The 21,008-nt window shown below is 43.7% G+C and overlaps 1 protein-coding gene across 1 annotated transcript; it reads right to left on the minus strand.

The window, feature by feature from the left end:
- Window positions 1-545: 545 nt before the first annotated feature.
- On the minus strand, window positions 546-1,683 carry LOC116475737 (glutathione S-transferase Mu 2-like). The gene has a single exon (XM_032754399.2). The coding sequence runs from the start codon at window positions 1,546-1,548 to the stop codon at window positions 1,129-1,131; it is 420 nt and encodes a 139-aa protein (XP_032610290.1). The 5' UTR covers window positions 1,549-1,683; the 3' UTR covers window positions 546-1,128.
- Window positions 1,684-21,008: the final 19,325 nt, after the last annotated feature.

Below are 21,008 nucleotides of genomic sequence, written 5' to 3' on the forward strand. Positions count from 1 at the left end.
TTTTCTGTTTGCTTATTGCTACTATAAAGAAATATAGTTTCTGTTTGTATATTGATCTTGTATTCTGAAACCTTGCTGAACTGGTTTATTAGTTCGAATAGTTTCTTAGTGGATTCATTAGAATTTTCTATATGCAAAATCACATCATCAACTAATAGGATATTTTTATTTCTTCCTTTCCAAGCTGGGTGCCTTTTATTTCTTATTCTTACCTAATTGCCTTGGCTAGAACCTCCTTCACAATGTTGAATAGAAGCCGTGAGAGCAGACGTCTTTGTCCTGTTCTTCATTTTGTCTTGATGCTTCATCTGAAAAAGAATCAGTTCTTTTACCATTAAATATGCTGTTACCTGTGGGTTTTTTTGTAGAAGCCCTATATTAGGTTGAAGAAATTCTCATCTATTCCTACTTTGTTGAGTGTTTTTTTCATCATGAAAGGGTGTTAAATTTTGTCAAATGCTTTTTCTGCATCTATTGAAATGATCCTGTGGATTTTGACATTTATTCTGTGTGTGTGTGTGTGTGTGTGTGTGTGTGTGTGTGTGTGTGTTTGTGTTAGGCTTTACTTGGATCAAGTAGGCTTAAGGCAGGCCATGCTGCAGGAGAAGGGCCTGTAAACCAGTCAATGCTGCTCTTTCATGCAGCCCTGGGACCTCAGGGCTGAGCTCCACAGGCGAGGGGCCAGTTAGGCCCCTCAAAGCAGACACAACCACTAACAGGAAGGAAGATCAGGCTGGCTTTAGTGCAGGGAAGGGTAATGTTGGGAGGGAGACATTCCTGAAGGAAAATGGGTAGCTGAGGCTTTAAAGGGCTTGGATGGGACAGGGGTTTAGGGGAAGTGAAGAGGGCCAATAAAGTCTTGGGGGTAAAGAAGGGAATAAACAGGAGAAAGGAACAAGAAGGCAGGTGCTGGGGTGTAGAGTCCAGCTGCTCTCCACAGCCTGGGCAACAGGCTGAGTATAGGCAACTCACTCCCACCTCCTGGCCTTCAAGATACTACTTGTTGGCCCAGACAGCCATCTTTGTGAACACAGGTCTTGGGAGGAAGAAGCTGGATTTCATGTAGGCAGAGACCTCCAAGCCCTCGAATCGGGAGATGAAGTCCTTCAGGTATGGGGAGGTGTCCAATCACTTGGGCTCAAATACTTGGTTTTTCTCAAGGGCACCATAAGCAATGAAATCCACAAGTGTGATCTTGTCCCCAAGAAACCATGGCTGCTTCTCCAGAAACTGTGAGTAGAGCTTCAGCATTGCAGGGAGTGCCTCCAGGTATCCTGGCTTCAGTTTCTCAAAATCTGGGTTGTAGCAGAGTCTGGCCAGCTGCACATGGTTGTCCACAAGCTGGTTCTCCAAAATGTCTTCCCAAATCTTCTCCCCTTCTGTCTCCCCACACAGGTTGTGCTTGTAGGCATTGCAGCCCAGGATGGCCTTGCTCTGGGTGATCTTGTGAGCCCCATCAATCAAGTAGGGCAGATTGGGAAAGTCCAGGACCAGCTTGAATTTTTCATTCAGCCACTGGCTTCTGTCATAGTCAGGAGCGTCCCCCATCGTGTACTTCTTTTCCTCATGGCTTGAGTCTGTGTATTGCAGGAGCAGGCAGATGGCGTGGGCCAGCCCTCATATGTCTTAGTACCCCAGTGTCATGGGCATGGTGCTGGTCAGTGCAGACTCTGCAGAAAGGCCCATTTACTCTATCGATGTGGTGTGTTACGTCAATTGACTTTTGGATGTTAAAACAATCTTGCATTTCTGGGATAAATTCCACTTGATCATGGTATACACCATGATCCATTTTACATATTGCCAAATTCTATTTCCTAATTTTTTTTAGGATTTTGCATCTTATGTGTAAGAGATATTAGTCTGTAGCTTTCTTGTGGTGTCTTTGGTTTGGGTATCAGAGTAATACCAGCCTCATAGAATGAGGTGGGAAATGTTCCCTTCTCTTCTGCATTTTGAAAGAGTTTGTGAAGAATTTATATCATTTATCTTTTAAAAATTGTGGTAAAATACACTATATAAAAATTTCTATCTTAACCATTTTTAAGTTTACAATTTAGTAGTGATAAGTAGTGATAAGTATATTCACATTGTTGTGCAACCAGCTTTCAGAACTTTTTTTTTTTTGAGGCGGACTCTCACTGTTGTCACCCAGGCTGGAGTGCAATGGCACAATCTTGGCTCACTGCAACCTCCGCCTCCCGGGTTCTAGCAGTTCTCCTGCCTCAGCCTCCCGAGTAGCTGGGATTATAGGCATGCTTCACCACGCCCAGCTAATTTTGTATTTTTAGTAGAGACGGGGTTTCACCATGTTGGCCAGGCTGGTCTTGAACTCCTGACCTCGGGTGTCCATCTGCCTCGGCCTCCCTAAATGCTGGGATTACAAGTATGAGCCACCACACCCAGCTCAGAACTTTTTTATCTTGCAAAATGGAAACTCTATACCTATTAAACAACCTCCCATTTCCCCTTTTCCCAGCTCCTAGTAACCAATGTTCTATTTTCTGTTTCTATAATTAAAAAAAAATTTTGAGACAAGATCTCACTATGTTGCCAATCTAGAGTGCAGTGGTTATTCTCAGGCACAATCATAGTGCACCACAGCCTCAAATTCATGGGCTCAAGCAATCCTTCTGCCTTAGCCTCCCAAGTACCTGAGACTTTAGATGCATACCTGGCTTTGTTCCTATGATTCTGACTGCTCTTACATACCTTGTATAAGTGGAATCATACAGTATTTATCTTTGTGTGATTGGTTTATTTCACATTAGCATAATGTCCTCAAGGATCATTCATGTTATACTATGCATCAGAATTTTCCTCCTTTTTAAGGCTGAGTAATATTCCATTGTAGGTATACGTCACATTTTGTATATCCATTCATCTTTCGATGGACACTTTGGCTGCTTCCATCTTTTGACTATTGTGAATATTGCTGCTATGAACAAGAAATATATCTTTGAGACCATGCTTTCCATTCTTTTGGATACATATCCAGAAGTAGATTTTCCAGATGATATGGTAATTCTATTTTTAATTTTGAGGAATCGCAGTGCCATAATACTATCATAGAATAACACCATAGTGGTATTATTTCTTTTTTAAATGCTTGGTATAATTCACCAGTGAAGCTCAGACTTTTCTTTTATTTTAGTATTAATTCAGCCTGTTTAGTTGTTATAGGTATACTCAGATTTTCCGTTCTTTCTTGAATCAGGTTTGATTGTTTGTGTCTTTCCAGGAATGCGTTCATTTCATCTAAATTATATTATGTACTATGTTGGTATACAGTTGTTCATAGTATTCCCTTATAATTTATTATTGTTATTATTATTATTATTGAGACAGGGTCTTTCTCTGTTGCCCAGGCCGGAGTGCAGTGGTGCAATCTTGGCTAACTGCCACTTCTGCCTCCCAGGTTCAAGTGATTCTCCTGCCAACAGCCTCCCGAACAGCTGGGATTACAGGTGTGCACCACCACACCTGGCTGATTTTGTATTTTTAGTAGAGACGGGGTTTCACCATGATGGTCAGGCTGGTTTTGAACTACTGACCTCAGGTCATCCACCCACCTCGGCCTCCCAAAGTGCTGGGATTACGGGCATGAGCCACCATGCCTGGCTGTCTTACAATTTTTATTTCTGTGAGATTAGTAGTAATGAGCCCACTTTCAATTCTGGATTTGAGACTTTTTTTCTTGGTCAGTCTTGCTAAGGTTTTGTCCATTTCGTTGGTATTTTTAAAGAATCAACTTTTGCTTTCATTGATTTTCTCTACTGTTTTTCTATTCTCTATTCATTAATATCTGCACTAATCCTTATTGTTTCCTTCCTTCTGCTTGCTTTGGTTAGATTGTTCTTCTTTGTCTCTGTGTCCTTTTGGCTGTGTGCCTTCTTTTCTTTACTCTTGTTAGGATGGACTAGACAGAGAGCAGAGATAAATGCATGTAAAACAAGTCCTCTAGAGAATCCATTCACTAATGAACTGTTCCTTTGAGTCAAAACATTGTTGCCTCTGGGTAACCTTTAAAAAAATGATATGGAGGCCTGGCACGGTGGCTCACACCTGTAATCCCAGCACTTTGGGAGGCTGAGGCGGGTGGATCACCTGAGGTCAGGAGTTCAAGACCAGCCTAGCCAATATGGTGAAACCCCGTCTCTAGTAAAAATACAAAAATTAGCCAGGCAGGGTGGCACGTGCCAGTAATCCCAGCTACTTGGGAGGCTGAGGCAGAAGAATCGCTTGAACCCGGGAGGCGGAGGTTGCAGTGAGCTGAGATTGCACCATTGTACTCCAGCCTGGGCAACAAGAGTGAAACTCTGTCTCAAAGAAAAAAAAAAAAAAGACATGCAAAATTGCCACCGGTGTTTTCTACATTAGTGTGAGTTAATTCCTCAGATACTTTGTTAAAGCCCAGTGTGATAGGTAAAAGCTGCCTAGTAGAAATAGAAGTTTTAAAAACAGGGCAAAGGGAAGAGTAACTTTCCTGTTTTCTGACTGCTGAATGGTCAGGAAAAGTTGCCAAACAGGAGACTGATATGTTTAAAATTTGGGAACTTGCTGAAGTAGGGGATTGGGAGAGGGAAGGAAAACATAAGAGGGGAGATGAGGAAGCTGAAAAAGGAAAAGAACAGTTTTTCTCACATATTACTTCTTAATCAGCACAAAGTTAAGACATTTCCACCCACCGATTTAATTCCTTTCTGTGCTTTATATCACGCCATTTGTATTTTGTCAGCTATTTACTATTTTAATAGTGATAAACTTTCAGAATCTATGAGACACATAAATCTGAGCCTTTAAAATCTGAATTTTCAAAGACAGAAAAACTAGAAAGTGAATATTTACATTACAAACATATTTCCTACTATTGCAAACAAAATTCAGTATAAGGATCTCTAAAATAGTTGATATCTTTAGATATTAGATGATTCACTTTCCAAAAATAGTTTGCAGACAGCCTTCGAGGAACACAATGGACTTTTAAAATAAGGCACACATTTCCCTAGCAAGCAGACGCAGAAAAAAATAAATAAATAAAATCAGGCCCATTTATGATAATAAAGTGAGAAAAACAGGAAAACTAATATTTGGATTTATTTTAGAGGCAAAAGTCCTGATCTAATTCTTGAGACAGTTAGTCAATTCTGTCTATATTTTATTCATTTCTTTGAAACATGCAAACATAGTGTTTTTGCTCCCCTTAAATATGTTCAGAGGCCTAGAAACTTTGGGGGAAGAAACCACAAAAAACTTTTAAAGTGGATTTTAGGCCGGGCGCAGTGGCTTATGCCTGTAATCCCAGTGCTTTGGGAGGCCAAGGCAGGCAGATCACTTGAGGTCAGGAATTCAAGACCAGCCTGGCCAACATGGTAAAACCCAGTCTCTACTAAAAATACAAAAATTAGCCATGTGTGGTGGCATGCGCCTATAATCCCAGCTACTCAGGAGGCTGAGGCAGGAGCGTGGCTTGAACCCAGGAGGCAGAGGTTGCAGTGAGCCAAGATGGTGCCACTGCACTACAGCCTGGGTGACAGAGCAAGATTCTGTTTCAATAAATAAATAAATAAAAATAAAATAAATTTAAGTGGCCAGGTGTGGTTTGGCCAGGCTCATGCCTGTAGTACCAGCACTTTGAGAGGCTGAGGCAAGCAGATCCCTTGAGTCCAGGAGTTCGAGAGCAGCCTGGGCAACATGGTAAAACTCCATCTCTACAGAAAAATAAAAAAATTGGCTGGGTGCGGCGGCTCATGCCTGTAATCCCAGCACTTTGGGAGGCCGAGGTGGGTGGATCACTAGGTCAGGAGTTCAAGACCAGCCTGGCCAACATGGTGAAACCCCATCTCTACTAAAAATACAAAAATTAGATGAGCGTGGTAGTGTGCACCTGTAATCCCAGCTACTTGGGAGACTGAGACAGGAGAATTGCTTGAACCCAGGAGGTAGAGGCTGCAGTGAGCCGAGATTGTGCCACTGCACTCCAGCCTGAGCAACAGAGCGAGACTCAGTCTCAAAAAAAAAAAAAAATTAGCCAGGCATGGTGGTGTGCACCTGTAGTCCCTCCCACCTACTCAGGGGGCTGAGTTGGGAGGATCACTTGAGCCCAGGTGGTCGAGGCTGCAGTGAGTCATGAGTATACCACCACACTCAGCCTGGGCAACAGAGTGAGACCCTGTCTCAATACATAAATAAATAATACATTTAAGCAACAGAAAATACCAGATGACACACATTGCATTCACTCAGAAATTATTTATTGAAGGTCTAGAATGTGCTAGGCCACTGGGATATAACAATGAGTAAGACAGGCACGTTTCTGCCTTCATGGGAGTTTAAGGTCTACTATTGGAAAGACAAACAAAAGACTTGACAAAAGTAAACAAACAAAATTATCACAAAATATGATAAAAATTTATAAAGAAACAAACCATGGCCAGGGATACAGAATATCAGGGATAGGGAGACACTTCTCTTCCACGGGGTGGTCAGGAAGGCACTTTTGAAGAAATGATATGTCAGCTGAGACCTGTGAGACAAGAAGGAGCCAGTCACTTAAAAAGCAGGGGGCACAGTTAGAAGGAACAGTGCATTCAAAGCTCCAGAGCCTGGAATGGGGCTGACCTTCTAGAAACTAGAAAAGACCAGTGTGGCTGGAGGGCCATGAGCAAAGGAGAATGGCGAAAGGGTGAACCCTAGGTTAGCAGGGATCCAGATCACACCCAGCTCTCTTAAGCAACTGTGTTAGTCGGCTGGGGCTACCATAACAAAATACTACAGGCTGGGTGGCTTAAACAATAGAAATGTATTTTTTTTATTTTCTCACGGCTGGAGGCTGGAGGTCCAAGATCAAGGCATTGGCAGGTTTGGTTTCTTCTAAGGTCTCTCTCCTTGGCTTACAGATGGCCACCTTCTCTCAGTGTCTCCATGTTAACCGTCAGAGGGTGTCCAGGTTCTTGGCATTCTGAACAAAGAATTGGACAAAATGGACAAACAAAGCCAGGAAAGAATGAGCAATAAAAACAGAGATTTATTGCAAACAAAAGTACACTCCACAGAGTGGGAGCAGGCCAAGCACAGGGACTCAAGAGCCCAGCTACAGAATTTTCTGGGGTTTAAATATCCTCTAGAGGTTTTCCATTGGCCACTTGGTGTATACCCCATGCAAATGAAGTAGTGGCCCGCAATCAGTGAAGTGAAGTTACAAAGGTTACACCCTTTGCAAATGTCTGATTGGTTGTGGAAAGCAACCATTCAGAGACTAAAATGAAGTTACAAAGTTACGCTTCTATGCAAAGGAAGACAAGGCCTGCAATCCATCTGAATGGTTGCTGTAAGCAACCAATCAGAAGCTGAAGTGAAGTTACAAGTTACACTCCTATGCAAACATCTGATTGGTTGCAGAAAGCAACCAATCAGAGGTGCTTTCAATATTCCATCTGCCACGCATAAAAAGTGGGGGGCAGTTTGCAAAGGGAGTAGCTTCCAGTCCTTTTGTTACTTAGGTGTGGAAAGTTGAGGTCTTCCTTTTGATTTAGTTCTAGAAAGTCAGCGTGAATTGGCCTTAGCTTCCCTGCCTCCAGACCCTATTCTCCTGCCTCATCCACATGGTCTTTTCCCTGTGCCTGCACATTCCTAGTATCTCTCTGTATGTCCTAATCTCCTCTTTTTATAGGGGTCCAGTCAGATTGGATTAGGGCCCACCATAAAGACTCCCATTTAGCTTAATTACTTCATTGAAGGCCCTATATGCAATAACAGTCACATTCTGAGGTACCAAGAGTTAAGGTTTCAACATATGAATTTTTTTGTGTGTGGTTGGGGGACACAATTCAGTCCATAGAGTAACTTTAAGGGTTTCATTATTATTATTATTATAAAGACAGAGTCTCACTATGTTGCCCAGGCTGGTCTTGAACTCCTGGCCTCAAGTGATCCTCCCATCTCAGCTTCCCAAAGTGCTGGGATTATAGGCATGAGCGACTACACCTGGTCTTTTTTTTTATTTTTGCATTTTTATTTTTACTTAAAAAATGTTTTTCCGAGTTATTTCACTTAGGATAACTTTAAATATTTCAGATTTACTCTTAAAAGCAGTGGAAAACCATTGAAGGGTTTGAAGCAGAGACTGTATTGAAGGGGATGTGGCAGACACTTCCAGATATCAATTGTTTTTTTCAATTTTATTTTAATTTTTAATTTTTTGAGACTGAGTCTCACTCTGTTGCCCAGGCTGGAGTCAGTGGTATGATCTCAGCTCAATGCACCCTCCGCCTCCTGAATTCAAGCAATTCTCCTGCCTCAGCTTCCTGAATAGCTGGGACTACAGGGCTGCACCACCACGCGTAGCTAATTTTTGTATTTTTAGCAGAGATGGAGTTTCAGCATGTTGCCCAGGCTGGTCTTGAACTCCTGACCTCAGGTAATTCATCTGCCTTGGCCTCCCAAAGTGCTGGGATTACAGGTGTGAGCCACCATGCCCTGCACAGATATCAATTCTTTACTAACAAAGCTCTGATTTTGTTGAAGGCAGCAATGTGTTCAGCCAAAAATGCAAATCGACTTATTTCCTTGCCACAGGGGTGGCCAAGTGATAGTACAAGTGGCTAATGAGATATAATTGGAAGTCTACTGAGAGGACTTTAGTAGTCTCAGTGAGGGCTATTGTTTTACTGATAAAAGGTATGTGCCTTTGTCCTATATCCTTTCTCATTTTTCCTGCCTGGGAAAAGCATACAATGCCTAGAGGTGCAGTAGCCATCTTGCAACCATGAGGGTGAAAGTTTCATGCCAATATACATATATATACACACACAGCAGGCAGATAGAGGAGCTTGGTTTTCAGATGACACTCTTGAGCAGCCATATAAGCTCTAGTCTGTCCACATCCAGACTTTTTGTTACGTAAGAAAAATAAATCTACTTGTTTCAACCACTGAGGTAGGGATTCCTGTTACAGCTGAACAGACTCCTGGCTGATACGGAGGGCTGGAGTGGAAGAGGGACTACCAATTTGGAGGCCTTTTCATTGGTCCATAGCAGAGATGAGAAAGACCTAGACAAGTGCTGGCAGTTAACTCAGAGCAAAGTAGAGGAATTCCCAATATAAAATATATTGCCTGAGCAGCCCCCACATGGATACCAAGAATTTCCCCTCACTTATTCAGGGCCATTGAGTCCACCTTGCTTTAATAGGCCTTATCTTAAAGTCCTGTAGCATGTGCAGCCTCAATAACCATTTTTTTTTAAAAGATAGTCTTGCTCTGTCGCCCAGGCTGAAGTGCAGTGGTATGATCTTGGCTCACTGCAACCTCACCTCCCAGGTTCAAGCATTTTTAATGCCTCAGCCTCCCGAGTAGCTGGGATTACAGGTGTGCACCACCACGCCCAGCTAATTTCTGTATTTTTAGTAGAGACAGGGTTTCGCCACCTTGGCCAGGCTGATTTCAAACTCCTGACCTCAAGTGATCCGCCTGCCTCAACCTCCCAAAGTACTGGGATTACAGGTGAGCCACCGTGCCCAGCCTCAATAAACATTTTTGGAGCACCTACTCCGTGCTACATCCTGTGCTTTTGAGGGATTTATTTCCAGGTTTCTAAAATTTACATTGGTGACTCCTTCCTGTGGTATCAGCTGTTTTCAAACTTTGTGTCTGTAAACCACAATAAAAAATATATTCATATCATGACTGGAACACATATGACTTGACAAAAAACTGAAAACAAAGGTTCCACAAAACAATATCCAAAGTATGTGCTGTATGCCTTAATGTTTTCCGTTCTATTCTACTCCATTAAAAAAACTTCTGGCCACATCCACTGTCCACCAAACTCGCTTTTATTATCCACTGATGAGTCAAGACCCATAGTTTAAAAGTCAATCTGTGTTATTCTTTTGGCAATCTTTCTTTATCACCCAGTGATAGCTCTTGTATAGTTGACTTAAAAATATTTTTTGTGGGTACGTAGTAGGTGTATATATTTACGGGGTACATGAGATGTTTTGATACAGGCATGCAATGTGAAATAATCACATCATGGAGAATGGGCTATCCATCCCCTCAAGCAGTTATCTTTGTATCACGAACAATCCAATTACACTCTTTTAGTTATTTTTAAAATGTACAATTGGCTGGATGCAGTGGCTCATGCCTGTAATCCCAGCACTTTGGGAGGCCAAGGCAGGCAGATCATCTAAGGTCAGGAGTTCGAGACTAGCCTGGCCACCATGGCAAAACCCCATCTCTACTAAAAAATACAAAAATTAGATGGGTGTGGTGGTGGACACCTGTAATCCCAGCTACTCAGGAGGCTGAGGCAGGAGAATCGCTTGAACCTGGGAGGCAGAGGTTGCAGTGAGCTGAGATTGCATCACTGCACTCCAGCCTGGGTGACAAAGTGAGACTCCATCTCAAAAATAAGTAAAAAATAAAATTTACAATTAAGTTATTGTTGACTATAGTCCTCTGTTGTGCTATCAAACAGTAGGTCTTATTCATTCTATTTTTTTTTGGTACTCATTAACCCTCCCCGTCTAGTTGATTTTTCATGCCAGCGTCTCATCTTACCTCCTGGTTCATGAGCCCCTGCCTTGCTCATCTCTGTATCCGTAGTGCCTGGCCCTGTGCCTGGCAAATAGGGGATTGTATGTTCCTTGAAACCCAGAGCCATACAATGTGGCTCTTAGGATCTCCTCAACACAGTAAACATGATAAATGCACCCTTTCCATTTGTCTGGGGTCAAGGTGGGAGCAGAGATGGTTCTTAGTAGTTTAGGCAAATAGGAAAAGTTTGTCCCCAACAAATACTTCAGGAGGCCGTCCACATTTCTCTTCAACAATCTGCCTCTTTATGGGACTCTTAGTATTATCATTATTATGTCAAATCTTAGATTTTTAGTGCCTTTCTGAGTATTCAACACATGGTCTAGTTGATCTGATTTAAGGCAACACACACCTTAAAACACTAGAGGATTGAGCTAGGGCAGAAGACTGTCTCGCTCACTAGGAAATTTCTAGAAGCCTAGGAGGAAAAGGCCATGGCAAGGTGATGGTAGGGTGATGGGGGACGGGGATGTTTATTGGCCCTGGTCACAGCATCCTTGGATCAGCCCATCTGCATTTGAGGCATTCGGGAGATGGAAGGCTGGGGAATTGGGGGGCAGTTTTCTAGAGCACCTGGACTTGCACAAGCCGGCAGGCAGGAGACAGAAAGCAACCTTATTTCTGGAGCGAAGTTCATTCTTCAGTCTTGTTTTCTCTGGACATGCTGCCTCCATTTATTAACAAGAGATATTCTGCCTCCTAAGCATCCCCACACTGTGGGCAAGAGACAGGAATCTCAGAGTTTGTATTCCTGGTTTCCATGGGCAGACCTGGTAGGTGGGCCACTTGCTTCCTGTCATTTTGTCTCAAGGGAGGATCTGGATGCCCCTGGGAAAGCCACCATTTGTTGTGTGCAAAGAAATTGCTATTCTAATAAAAAGCTATTCCAATTGCCTGCTTTAATTAGACAATCTGGAACAGGCTCCAGGATACACTGTTAGGTGAAAAAAATAAGGTGCAGAGAGTGTGCATAGTCTGCTGCCACTAGGGGGAGAAGAAGGAAGAATATGTATTTGTAAATTCATTTTGCATATACACAAAATATCTCTGGAAGTACACACGACAAACTAGAACTGTTTGATGAGAGCTGGGTGGTTGGAAGACAGGGATGGGAACGCGGCGAGACATCTTTCTTCTTGGCCCTCCGTATCTGCCGAATGTACTACACCATTTTATACAAGGGACTTGAGCATCTACAGGTTTTTGGTATCCTCAGGGGATCCTGGAACCAATCCCCTGTGAATGGGGAGGGACAACTGTACTTTTTTTGCATTTTGAGCTTTTTTACCGTATATATTATAATCTATTCAAATAAATTATTTCATAACAAATATAACAAAATAATTACATTATTTCATAACAAACATAACAAAATAATTAATGTAGTTCCTAAAAGTAATATTTGTGAGACATATGTAATAACATAGTTTATAATATCTTTTTTTTCTCTTTTTTGAGAGAGAGTTTCGCTCTTGTTGCCCAGGTTGGAGTGCAATGGCGCGATCTCGGCTCACCGTAACCTCTGCCTCCTGGGTTCAAGCAATTCTCCTGCCTCAGCCTCCCTAGTAGCTGGGATTACAGGCATGTGCCACCACGCCTGGCTAATTTTGTATTTTTAGTAGAGATGGAGTTTCTCCATGTTGGTCAGGCTGGTCTCAAACTTCCGACCTCAGGTGATCCCCCCGCCTCAGCCTTCCAAATTGTTGGGATACAGGCGTGAGCCACTGCACCCAGACTTCTGTCAGTCTTAAGATCTCTATTTTAATGTTAATGGTGATCAGCTGTGTGTGAACTTTAAAAGGGAGAGTGTATAATGAGGCATGTCCAGCGACCCCATCCTATCATGGCCTGGACTAGCTATTTGGGTTTCTTTGGAAGGCCCTTGGCTGAGAGGGGGTGTCCATTCAGTCTGTTGGGGGACTTGGAATTTTAATTTTGGTTTATAGTATCCTCATTAAGTGACACATGACTATATTTTTTCTTCCCAGGTTGCAGCAACTGAGCTGCCCAGAGGTGGACTAATCTACTCACATGTTCTTACTCCCCTTGTCAGGGAGAGGGCTAGATTTGAACTAGAAGCTGGGTATGGTGGAGCAGTCCCACCTACAGTCCTAGGTATTCAGAAGGCTGAGGCAGGAGGATTGCTTGAGCCTAGGACTTCCAGATCAGCCTAGGCAACATAAACATAGCCAGACCCCATCTGTAAAGAAATAAGATAAAACAGATCTGGACTAGACATGAAGCTGTAAGGCAGTGGGCAGGGTCAAACAAAGGAGGAAGGATTTCAGTCGCTTCCATCTGAGGCGTTTTCTCCACCTTCACCACGGCTGTTTGTGTGCTGTAGGAGAGCCAAGTGAGCCTGTCTGCATACACCTCCTCCTTGAAGCTTTCCCATCTACTGTGCTCTCACAGCTTGGATCACCTCCCATTCTAAGTTCTCTCTAGTTGGTAGCTCATAAGTTCACACATAGCTCCTTGTCCTTTTTTTTTTTGAGACTGAGTCTCACTCTATTGCCCAGGCCGTAGTGCAGCGGTGCCATCTTGGCTCACTGCAATCTTCGCCTCCCGGGTTCAAGCGATTCTCCTGCCTCAGCCTCCTGAGTAGATGGGATTACAGGTACACGCCACCACATCTGGCTAATTTTTGTATTTTTAGTGGAGACAGGGTTTCACCACATTGGCCAGGCTGGTCTCGAACTCCTGACCCCAGATGATCCACCTGCCTCGGCCTCCCAAGGTGATGGGATTACAGGCGTGAGCCACCTCACCTGGCCGGTAGGGTCCATTTTGATTCTCCATCTATAGGTGTGTCCCCACCTGTGCTAAATGTCCCTAGCCTCTACCTCTTGTTTTAAAGTCCCCTACCTCCTGGGTGTCTTCTGGAGAACACCCAGCTACATTAAACAGGTTTGAAGTAAGCATGTGTTTCCCCTGCCAAACCTGCTGCCTACCTTGTACTCCCCGTCTCTGTTAATAGCACTACCACTCACCCAGTCGTCCGGCACGATCTTGGTGTTCACCTTGACTCTCTCCCCTCCCTTGACCCCTCTCTCCCTCCTACTGTTCTGCCAGTTCTCCCCTTCTCTCCATACCCTCTGCCTATCATCCTTTACCTTTCAGTCTCCCAGCCTTTACTAGAATCTGTCATTTATAAATAAAAGTCTGATCCAGCAGCTCTCCTACTTAACAACTCTCAGCTCTCCTCCTTAACAATTCCATTTGGGAGGCTGAGGCAGGAGAATGGCGTGAACCCCAGGGGGCGGAGCCTGCAGTGAGCCGAGATCGCACCACTGCACTCCAGCCTGGGTGAAAGAGCGAGACTCCTTCTCAAAAAAAAAAACAAAAAAACAAAAAAAACAAAAAAAACCAATTCCATTCATGTGATAAAATCCAAATTTCTTGTGTGGTAGAAGAGAGTCTGTATAATATATTCCTAACCTGCCTCTCTGGCTGCATTCTCTAACACAGCCTAAATTATACTAGCCTTTAGCTTCTTAATGTCCTCCAAACAAAATCTGTTCTTTACAACTCGGTACTTTGTACAACTTTGTACTTTTGAACACTGCTGTTTTTCATACTTAGTGATCTTCTACTCACCTTTTCAAGGTTGCCTCAATGGTTTGAGGGGCAATCTCTTTCCCTTTGTCTCTCAATCAGCAGACCTGGGCTATGTGGATGATGGAATGCATGATAAAACAGCTTAACCTTTGATTTGATTATGTTCTTAATTGTCATCCCACTCTACTCTTTGTAAAGGTTTAATAAATAAGCATGAATTCTTTCTTGGCATTAGGCTGCAATTGGAGCCAGAGGATTATATTACAGCTAAGAAGCGTCTGAACAAACAGGGCATGGGGGTCAAAATTGTGCCGGAAGGAAAAATGCCTTTCAGGCTCTTGGAGATTTGCTGCCCCGATCCTCTGGCTTTGATCTCCAGGACTCCATTACAATAAGGTATTAGCATTAACCAGCTTGTTGTTTCTGTGCCAGGAATGTAGGCCAAGGGGTCGTACTTAGAAAAGAAGTGAGACCTTGTCTCTACAAAAAATTTAAAAATTAGCCAAGGATAATGGTGCGTGACTGTAGTCCTAGCCACTCAGGAGGCTGAGGTGGGAGGATCGCTTAAGCCCAGGAGTTGGAGGCTGCAGTGAGCTATGATTGCACTTCTGCACTCCAGCCTGGGGGAAAGAGGAAGACCCTGTTTCCTAAAAAACAACAACAACAAAAAACCAGCAACAATGATCTGCGGTCAGACTCAGACACAACACAACACTAGAAGACAGGTCCTTCTCCAGTAAGGACGAGAAGTAGAAGCATCAGGGGATGGATATTCAATTTTCCATGTTGTGATTGTTACGCATTGCATGCCTATACCAAAATATCTCATGTACCCCATGAATACATACACCTACTGTGTACCCACAAACATTAGAAATTAAAAAAATTAAGAAAGAAGTAGGAGCAGCCATGGCTGTGATCTAGAAGCAGGAGAGGAGATACCCCCTGACCCTGACTGTGGTTAACCAACTTCTCTGGAGCCACAGCCCCTGCTGACTAGAGGAGACCCAGGCCCAGGACTTCCTGTGGGCAACTGCTATTGTCACACCTCCATAGGATGATCATCACGTGGGCTGAGTGGGGACAGGTGAAGGATGGGAGCCATCACTTGAGAAATTGACAACACAAGTGTGGCAAAGGGCATTGCTGGGATGAGGTACACAATTTCTAAGCACTCCCTGCCCCTTCCCCTCCCCACATGCACATGCATGCACACACATGCACATTCACACACACAAAGACATGGTCACAGACATGCACCCCTTCCTTTTAGCCTTCTTTCAATCCTGTTTCATTGTCTGTTTCAGATTCAGGTAGACGATTATAATATCCAGGATTATGATGCAGAGACGTGTTTCAATTTGCTATAGCAGAGATGGGAGCAGGAAATAAAAAGAGTAGTATTTGCCTTTTTGAGGACAAGATAGCCCTTTGGCAGCCAAAATACCGTGACATTCAAAGAACATGCCTCCTTCTGGCCTAGCAAACATTAACCTCCTCTCTTTCGTTCCTAAACTTGCAAAGTCACTGGATTAGTCTGTTTTCATGCTGCTGACAAAGACACCCAAGATTGGGAAGAAAAAGAGGTTTAATTGGACTTACAGTTCCACATGGCTGAGGAGGCCTCAGAATCATGGTGGGAGGCAAAAGGCATCTCTTACATGGTGGTGGCAAGAGAAAATGAGGAAGAAGCAAAAGCAGAAACCCCTGATAAACCCATCAGATCTCGTGAGACTTATTCACTATCACGAGAATAGCACGGGAAAGACTGCTCCCCACGATTCAGTTACCTCCCCCTGGGCCCCTCCCACAACACGTGGGAATTCTGGGAGATGCAATTCAAGTATTTGAGTGGGGACACAGCCAAACCATATCAGTCATCATGTCTCACCACCTCCATTTCCTCACCACAAACTCACTCATCACTCTGCAGGATGGCTCCCTCCTCTAGTCCTTCTCCAGGAAGACACCAAGACTCCTGAATCTTCTCAGACCACACCATCTCCCCTGGGGGAATAGCACTGCCATTCCCAGAACCAGGAGAAAGGTGGTCTCTCAGGCAGCAGCTATGAAGCCTTGGAGTCATCTTTACCTCTTTTGTGCACCTCCCCTCCCCCACCAGCTCAGCACCTGATAAGTTGCCAAGTCCCACCAAGTCCACCCCGTAGAATCTCTCTAGCATCTGCTGACATCTTCACCCTCACAGCAATCACAAAGCACCAAAGCCGGACTGAGAAAACTGCCTGCCATCAACCCCAACTCTCCAACCACCATCTTCTTCACGTCTGTATGAGCTTCCCAAGGTTGCTATAACAAAATACCACAGGGTGGCCTTAAACTGCGGTAACTGGCCGGGCACCATGACTCACACCTGTAATCCCAGCACTTTGGGAGGCCGAGGCTGGTGGATTGCCTAAGGTCAGGAGTTTGAGACCAGCCTGGCCAACATGGTGAAACCCTATCTCTACTTAAAAAAATACAAAATTAGCCAGGCATGGTGGCCGCACCTGTAATCTCAGCTACTTGGGAGGCTGAGGCTTGAACCCTGGAGGTAGATGTTGCAGTGAGCTGAAATCGCGCCACTGCACTCCAGCCTGGGCAACAAGAGCGAAACTCTGTCTCAAAACAACAGCAACAAAAATTAACCAGGCATGGTGACATGCACCTGTAGTCCCAGCTACTTGCGAGGCTGAGGTGGGAGGATGGGTTGAGTCCAGGAGGTAGAGGTTTCAGTAAGCTGAGATTGTGCCACTGCACTCTAGCCCGGACAGCAGAGCCAAACCACGTCTCAATAAATAAATAAATATTTTTTTAAATGCAGAAATTTATTCTCTCCCAGTTCTGGAGTCTAGGAGTTCTTTTTAGTTTTTATTTTTTACTATTACACTTTAAGTTCTGGGGTACATGTGCACAATGTGCAGGTTTGTTACATAGGTATACATGTGCCATGGCGGTTTGCTGCACCCATCAACTCATCATTTCCATTAGGTATTTCTCCTAATGTTGTCCCTCCCCAAGCCTCCCACCCCCCGACAGGCCCCGGTGTCTGATGTTCCCCTCCCTGTGTCCATGTGTTCTCATCGTTCAGCTCCCACTTATGAGTGAGAACGTGTGGTGTTTGGTTTTCTCTTCTTGTGTTACTTTGCTCAGAATGATGGTTTCCAGTTTCATCCATGTCCCTGCAAAGGACATGAACTCATCCTTTTTTATGGCTGCATAGTATTCCATGGTGTATATGTGCCACATTTTCTTTATCCAGGCTATCATTGATGGACATTTGGGTTGGTTCCAAGACTTTGCTATTGTGAACAGTGCTGCAATAAACATATGTGTGCATGTGTCTTTAAAGTAGAATGATTTATAATCCTTTGGGTATATACCCAGTAATGGGATTGCTGGGTCAAATGGTATTTCTAGTTCTAGATCCTTGAGGAATTGCCACACTGTCTTCCACAATGGTTGAACTAATTTACACCCCCACCAACAGTGTAAAAGCGTTCCTGTTTCTGCACATCCTTTCCAGCATCTGTTGTTTCCTGACTTTTTAATGATCACCATTCTAACTGGCGTGAGATGGTATCTCATTGTGGTTTTGATTCGCATTTCTCTGATGACCAGTGATGATGAACATTTTTTCATAAGTTTGTTGGCTGCATAAATGTCTTATTTTGAGAAGTGTTTGTTCATATCCTTTGCCTATTTTTTGATGGGGTTGTTTGTTTGTTTGTTTGTAAATTTGTTTAAGTTCTTTGTAGATTATGGATATTAGCCCTTGGTCAGATGGGTAGATTGCAAAATTTTTCTCCCAATCTGTAGGTTGCCTGTTCACTCTGATGATAGTTTCTTTTGCTGTGTGGAAGCTCTTTAATTAGATCCCATTTGTCTATTTTGGCTTTTGTTGCCATTGCTTTTGTTGTTTTAGTCATGAAGTTTTTGCCCATGACTATGTCCTGAATGGTATTGCCTAGGTTTTCTTCTAGGGTTTTTATGTGTTAGGTCTTACATTTAAGTCTTTAATCCATCTTGAGTTAATTTTTGTATAAGGTGTAAGGAAGGGATCCAGTTTCAGCTTTCTGCGTACGGCTAGCCAGTTTTCCCAGCACTGTTTATTAAATAGGAAATCCTTTCCCCATTGCTTGTTTTTGTCAGGTTTGTCAAAGATCAGATGGTTGTAGATATGTGTTTTTATTTCTGAGGCCTCTGTTCTGTTCCATTGGTCTATATATCTGTTTTGGTACCAGTGCCATGCTGTTTTGGTTACTGTAGCCTTGTAGTATAGTTTGAAGTCACGTAGCATGATGTCTCCAGCTTTGTTCTTTTTGCTTAAGATTGTCTTGGCAATGCGGGCTCTTTTTTGGTTCCATATGAAATTTAAAGTAGTTTTTTTTTTTCCAATTCTGTAAATAAAGTCAGTGGTAGCTTGATGGGGACAGTATTGAATCTATAAATTACCTTGGTCAGTATGGCCATTTTCATGATATTGATTCTTCCTATCCATGATCATGGAATGTTCTTCCATTTGTTTGTGTCCTCTTTTATTTCGTTGAGCAATGATTTGTAGTTCTCCTTGAAGAGGTCCTTCACATCCCTTGTAAGTTGTATTCCTAGGTATTTTTTTCTCTTTGTAGCAATTGTGAATGGGAGTTCACTCATGATTTGGCTCTCTATTTGTCTATTATTGGTATATAGGAATGTTTGTGAGTTTTGCATATTGATTTTGTATCCTGAGACTTTGCTGAAGTTGCTTATCAGCTTAAGGAGATTTGGGCTGAGACGAGGGGGTTTTCTAAATGTACAATCATGTCATCTGCAAACGGGGACAATTTGATTTCCTCTTTTCCTAACTGAATACCCTTTATTTCTTTCTCCTGCCTGATTTCCCTGGCCAGAACTTCCAATACTACGTTGAATAGGAGTGGTGAGAGAGGGCATCCTTGTCTTGTATCGGTTTTCAAAGGGAATGCTTCCAGCTTTTACCCATTCGATATGATATTGGTTGTGGGTTTTTCATAAATAGCTCTTATTATTTTGAGATATGTTCCATCAATACCTAGTTCATTGAGAGCTTTTAGCATGAAGGGCTGTTGAATTTTGTTGAAGGCCTTTTCTGCATCTATTGAGATAATCATGTGGTTTTTGTCGTTGGTTCTGTTTATGTGATGGATTATGTTTATTGATTTGCATATGTTGAACCAGCCTTGCATCCCAGGGATGAAGCTGACTTGATCGTGGTGGATAAGCTTTTGGGAGTCTAGGAGTTCTAAATAAAGGTGTTGGCAGTGATGGTTCCTTCCAGAGGCCCTGAGGAAGAACCTGTTCCCTGCCTCTCTCCCAGCTGCTGGTGGTTCCTGGTATTCCTTGGTTCGCAGCCATATCAGCCTCAACTCTGGCTCCATCTTTACATGGCACCCTCCTCTGTGTGTGCATATCTCTGTGTTTCTGATTTCTTCTAAGGATACCAGTCAATGGATTTAGGGCCCATCCTAGACTAGAGTGACCTCATCTTACCTAATTACATCTTCAAAGACCCTATTTCCAAATAAGGTCACATTCTGAGGTTCTGGGTGGACATGAGCTTTTGGGGACACTCTTCAATCTAGTACAGTGTCTTTCCAGTTGTCACCTTCTCACTTCTCTCACATGTTCTCCTTCCCTCTTAGGGACCTGAAGTCTGACTGCCTCCCTACATTGTTGGTCCTCTGTTGACCTCAGACATTCCCTTTTCTTTTTTCTTTTCTTGAGATAGGGTCTCACCCTGTCACCCAGGTTGGAGTGTGGCGGCACAATCTTGGCTCACTGCAACCTCCACCTCCCACGCTCACACAGTCCTCCCACCCCAGCCTCCCAAGGACCTGGGACCACAGCTGTGCACCTACTGATCCTGGCTAATATTTTTTTTTTTTTTTTTTTTTTTGTAGAGACAGGGTTTTGCCATGTTGCCCAGGCTGGTCTTGAACTCCTGGACTCAAGCAATACCCCCCCTCCCTTGGCCTCCCAGAGTGCTGAGATTACAGGCATGAGCCACCACACCTGGCCAGATATTCCTATCTAGCCTTGATTCACACACCTGATGACCTGAACCTTATCATCTCTTCCTTCAACTTCCTATCCTCTGTCTGCAGCCTGTCTCCCTCCATAAGGATGCATAGGCTTCTGTCTAAAAGAAACCACAGTCCTGTGTGGACTAGGACCACAACTAAACCTCTGTCCTCTCCAGTCACACCTGAGCCCCCCATGCCCAACAGTGGTCTTCAGTGAGGCTTGCAAAGTTTCCCTGCTCTCCCCAAGCCCCACCCGATGGAACCTCCTGACTCTCAGGAATTGACTCCTTACTTCATGGAAAAAATTGAACAACCTGCTCCTGCTTCCTTTTTACGTCCACTTAGAACTAAACACACTCCTCTCTCCCACATCGCAGGATGAGCTGTCCCTCTGCGCAGGCCAGCTCAGCACCACAGCCCCTTGGGGAGCTGCTGCCCTGGGCCTTCAGCTCTCTCTTCTTTCTAGCTAATGCCATCTCGCTCTCTCTTTCTTTTCAAGCTAAGCTGCTTGGAAAATAGTCTCTGTGGTTTTTATGCCCTCCCTTCCCATTTATTCAGAAGCTACCTGCTTCCTGGAGCCTCCCCAGGAACCTCAATGGGATGCAGTCACTCTTCCCTCTCTCCCCTACCTAAGTCCCAGTGCTCTGTTTGTCCTCCCCAGGCATCTGTACTGTTTGGTGTCATCGTATCTACTGTGCCAGATCCATAGCGGGGCAAGAGCAGGGCCTCTGACCTTGCACGTCATCACAGACATTCTATAAATATAGTTTAAAGACTCCAAAGTAGGTTGCTCCTGGGCCACACTGTG

This window comes from Hylobates moloch, unplaced genomic scaffold (assembly GCF_009828535.3).
Source record: "Hylobates moloch isolate HMO894 unplaced genomic scaffold, HMol_V3 SCAFFOLD_2, whole genome shotgun sequence".
In the NCBI taxonomy this organism is placed as follows: domain Eukaryota; kingdom Metazoa; phylum Chordata; class Mammalia; order Primates; family Hylobatidae; genus Hylobates; species Hylobates moloch.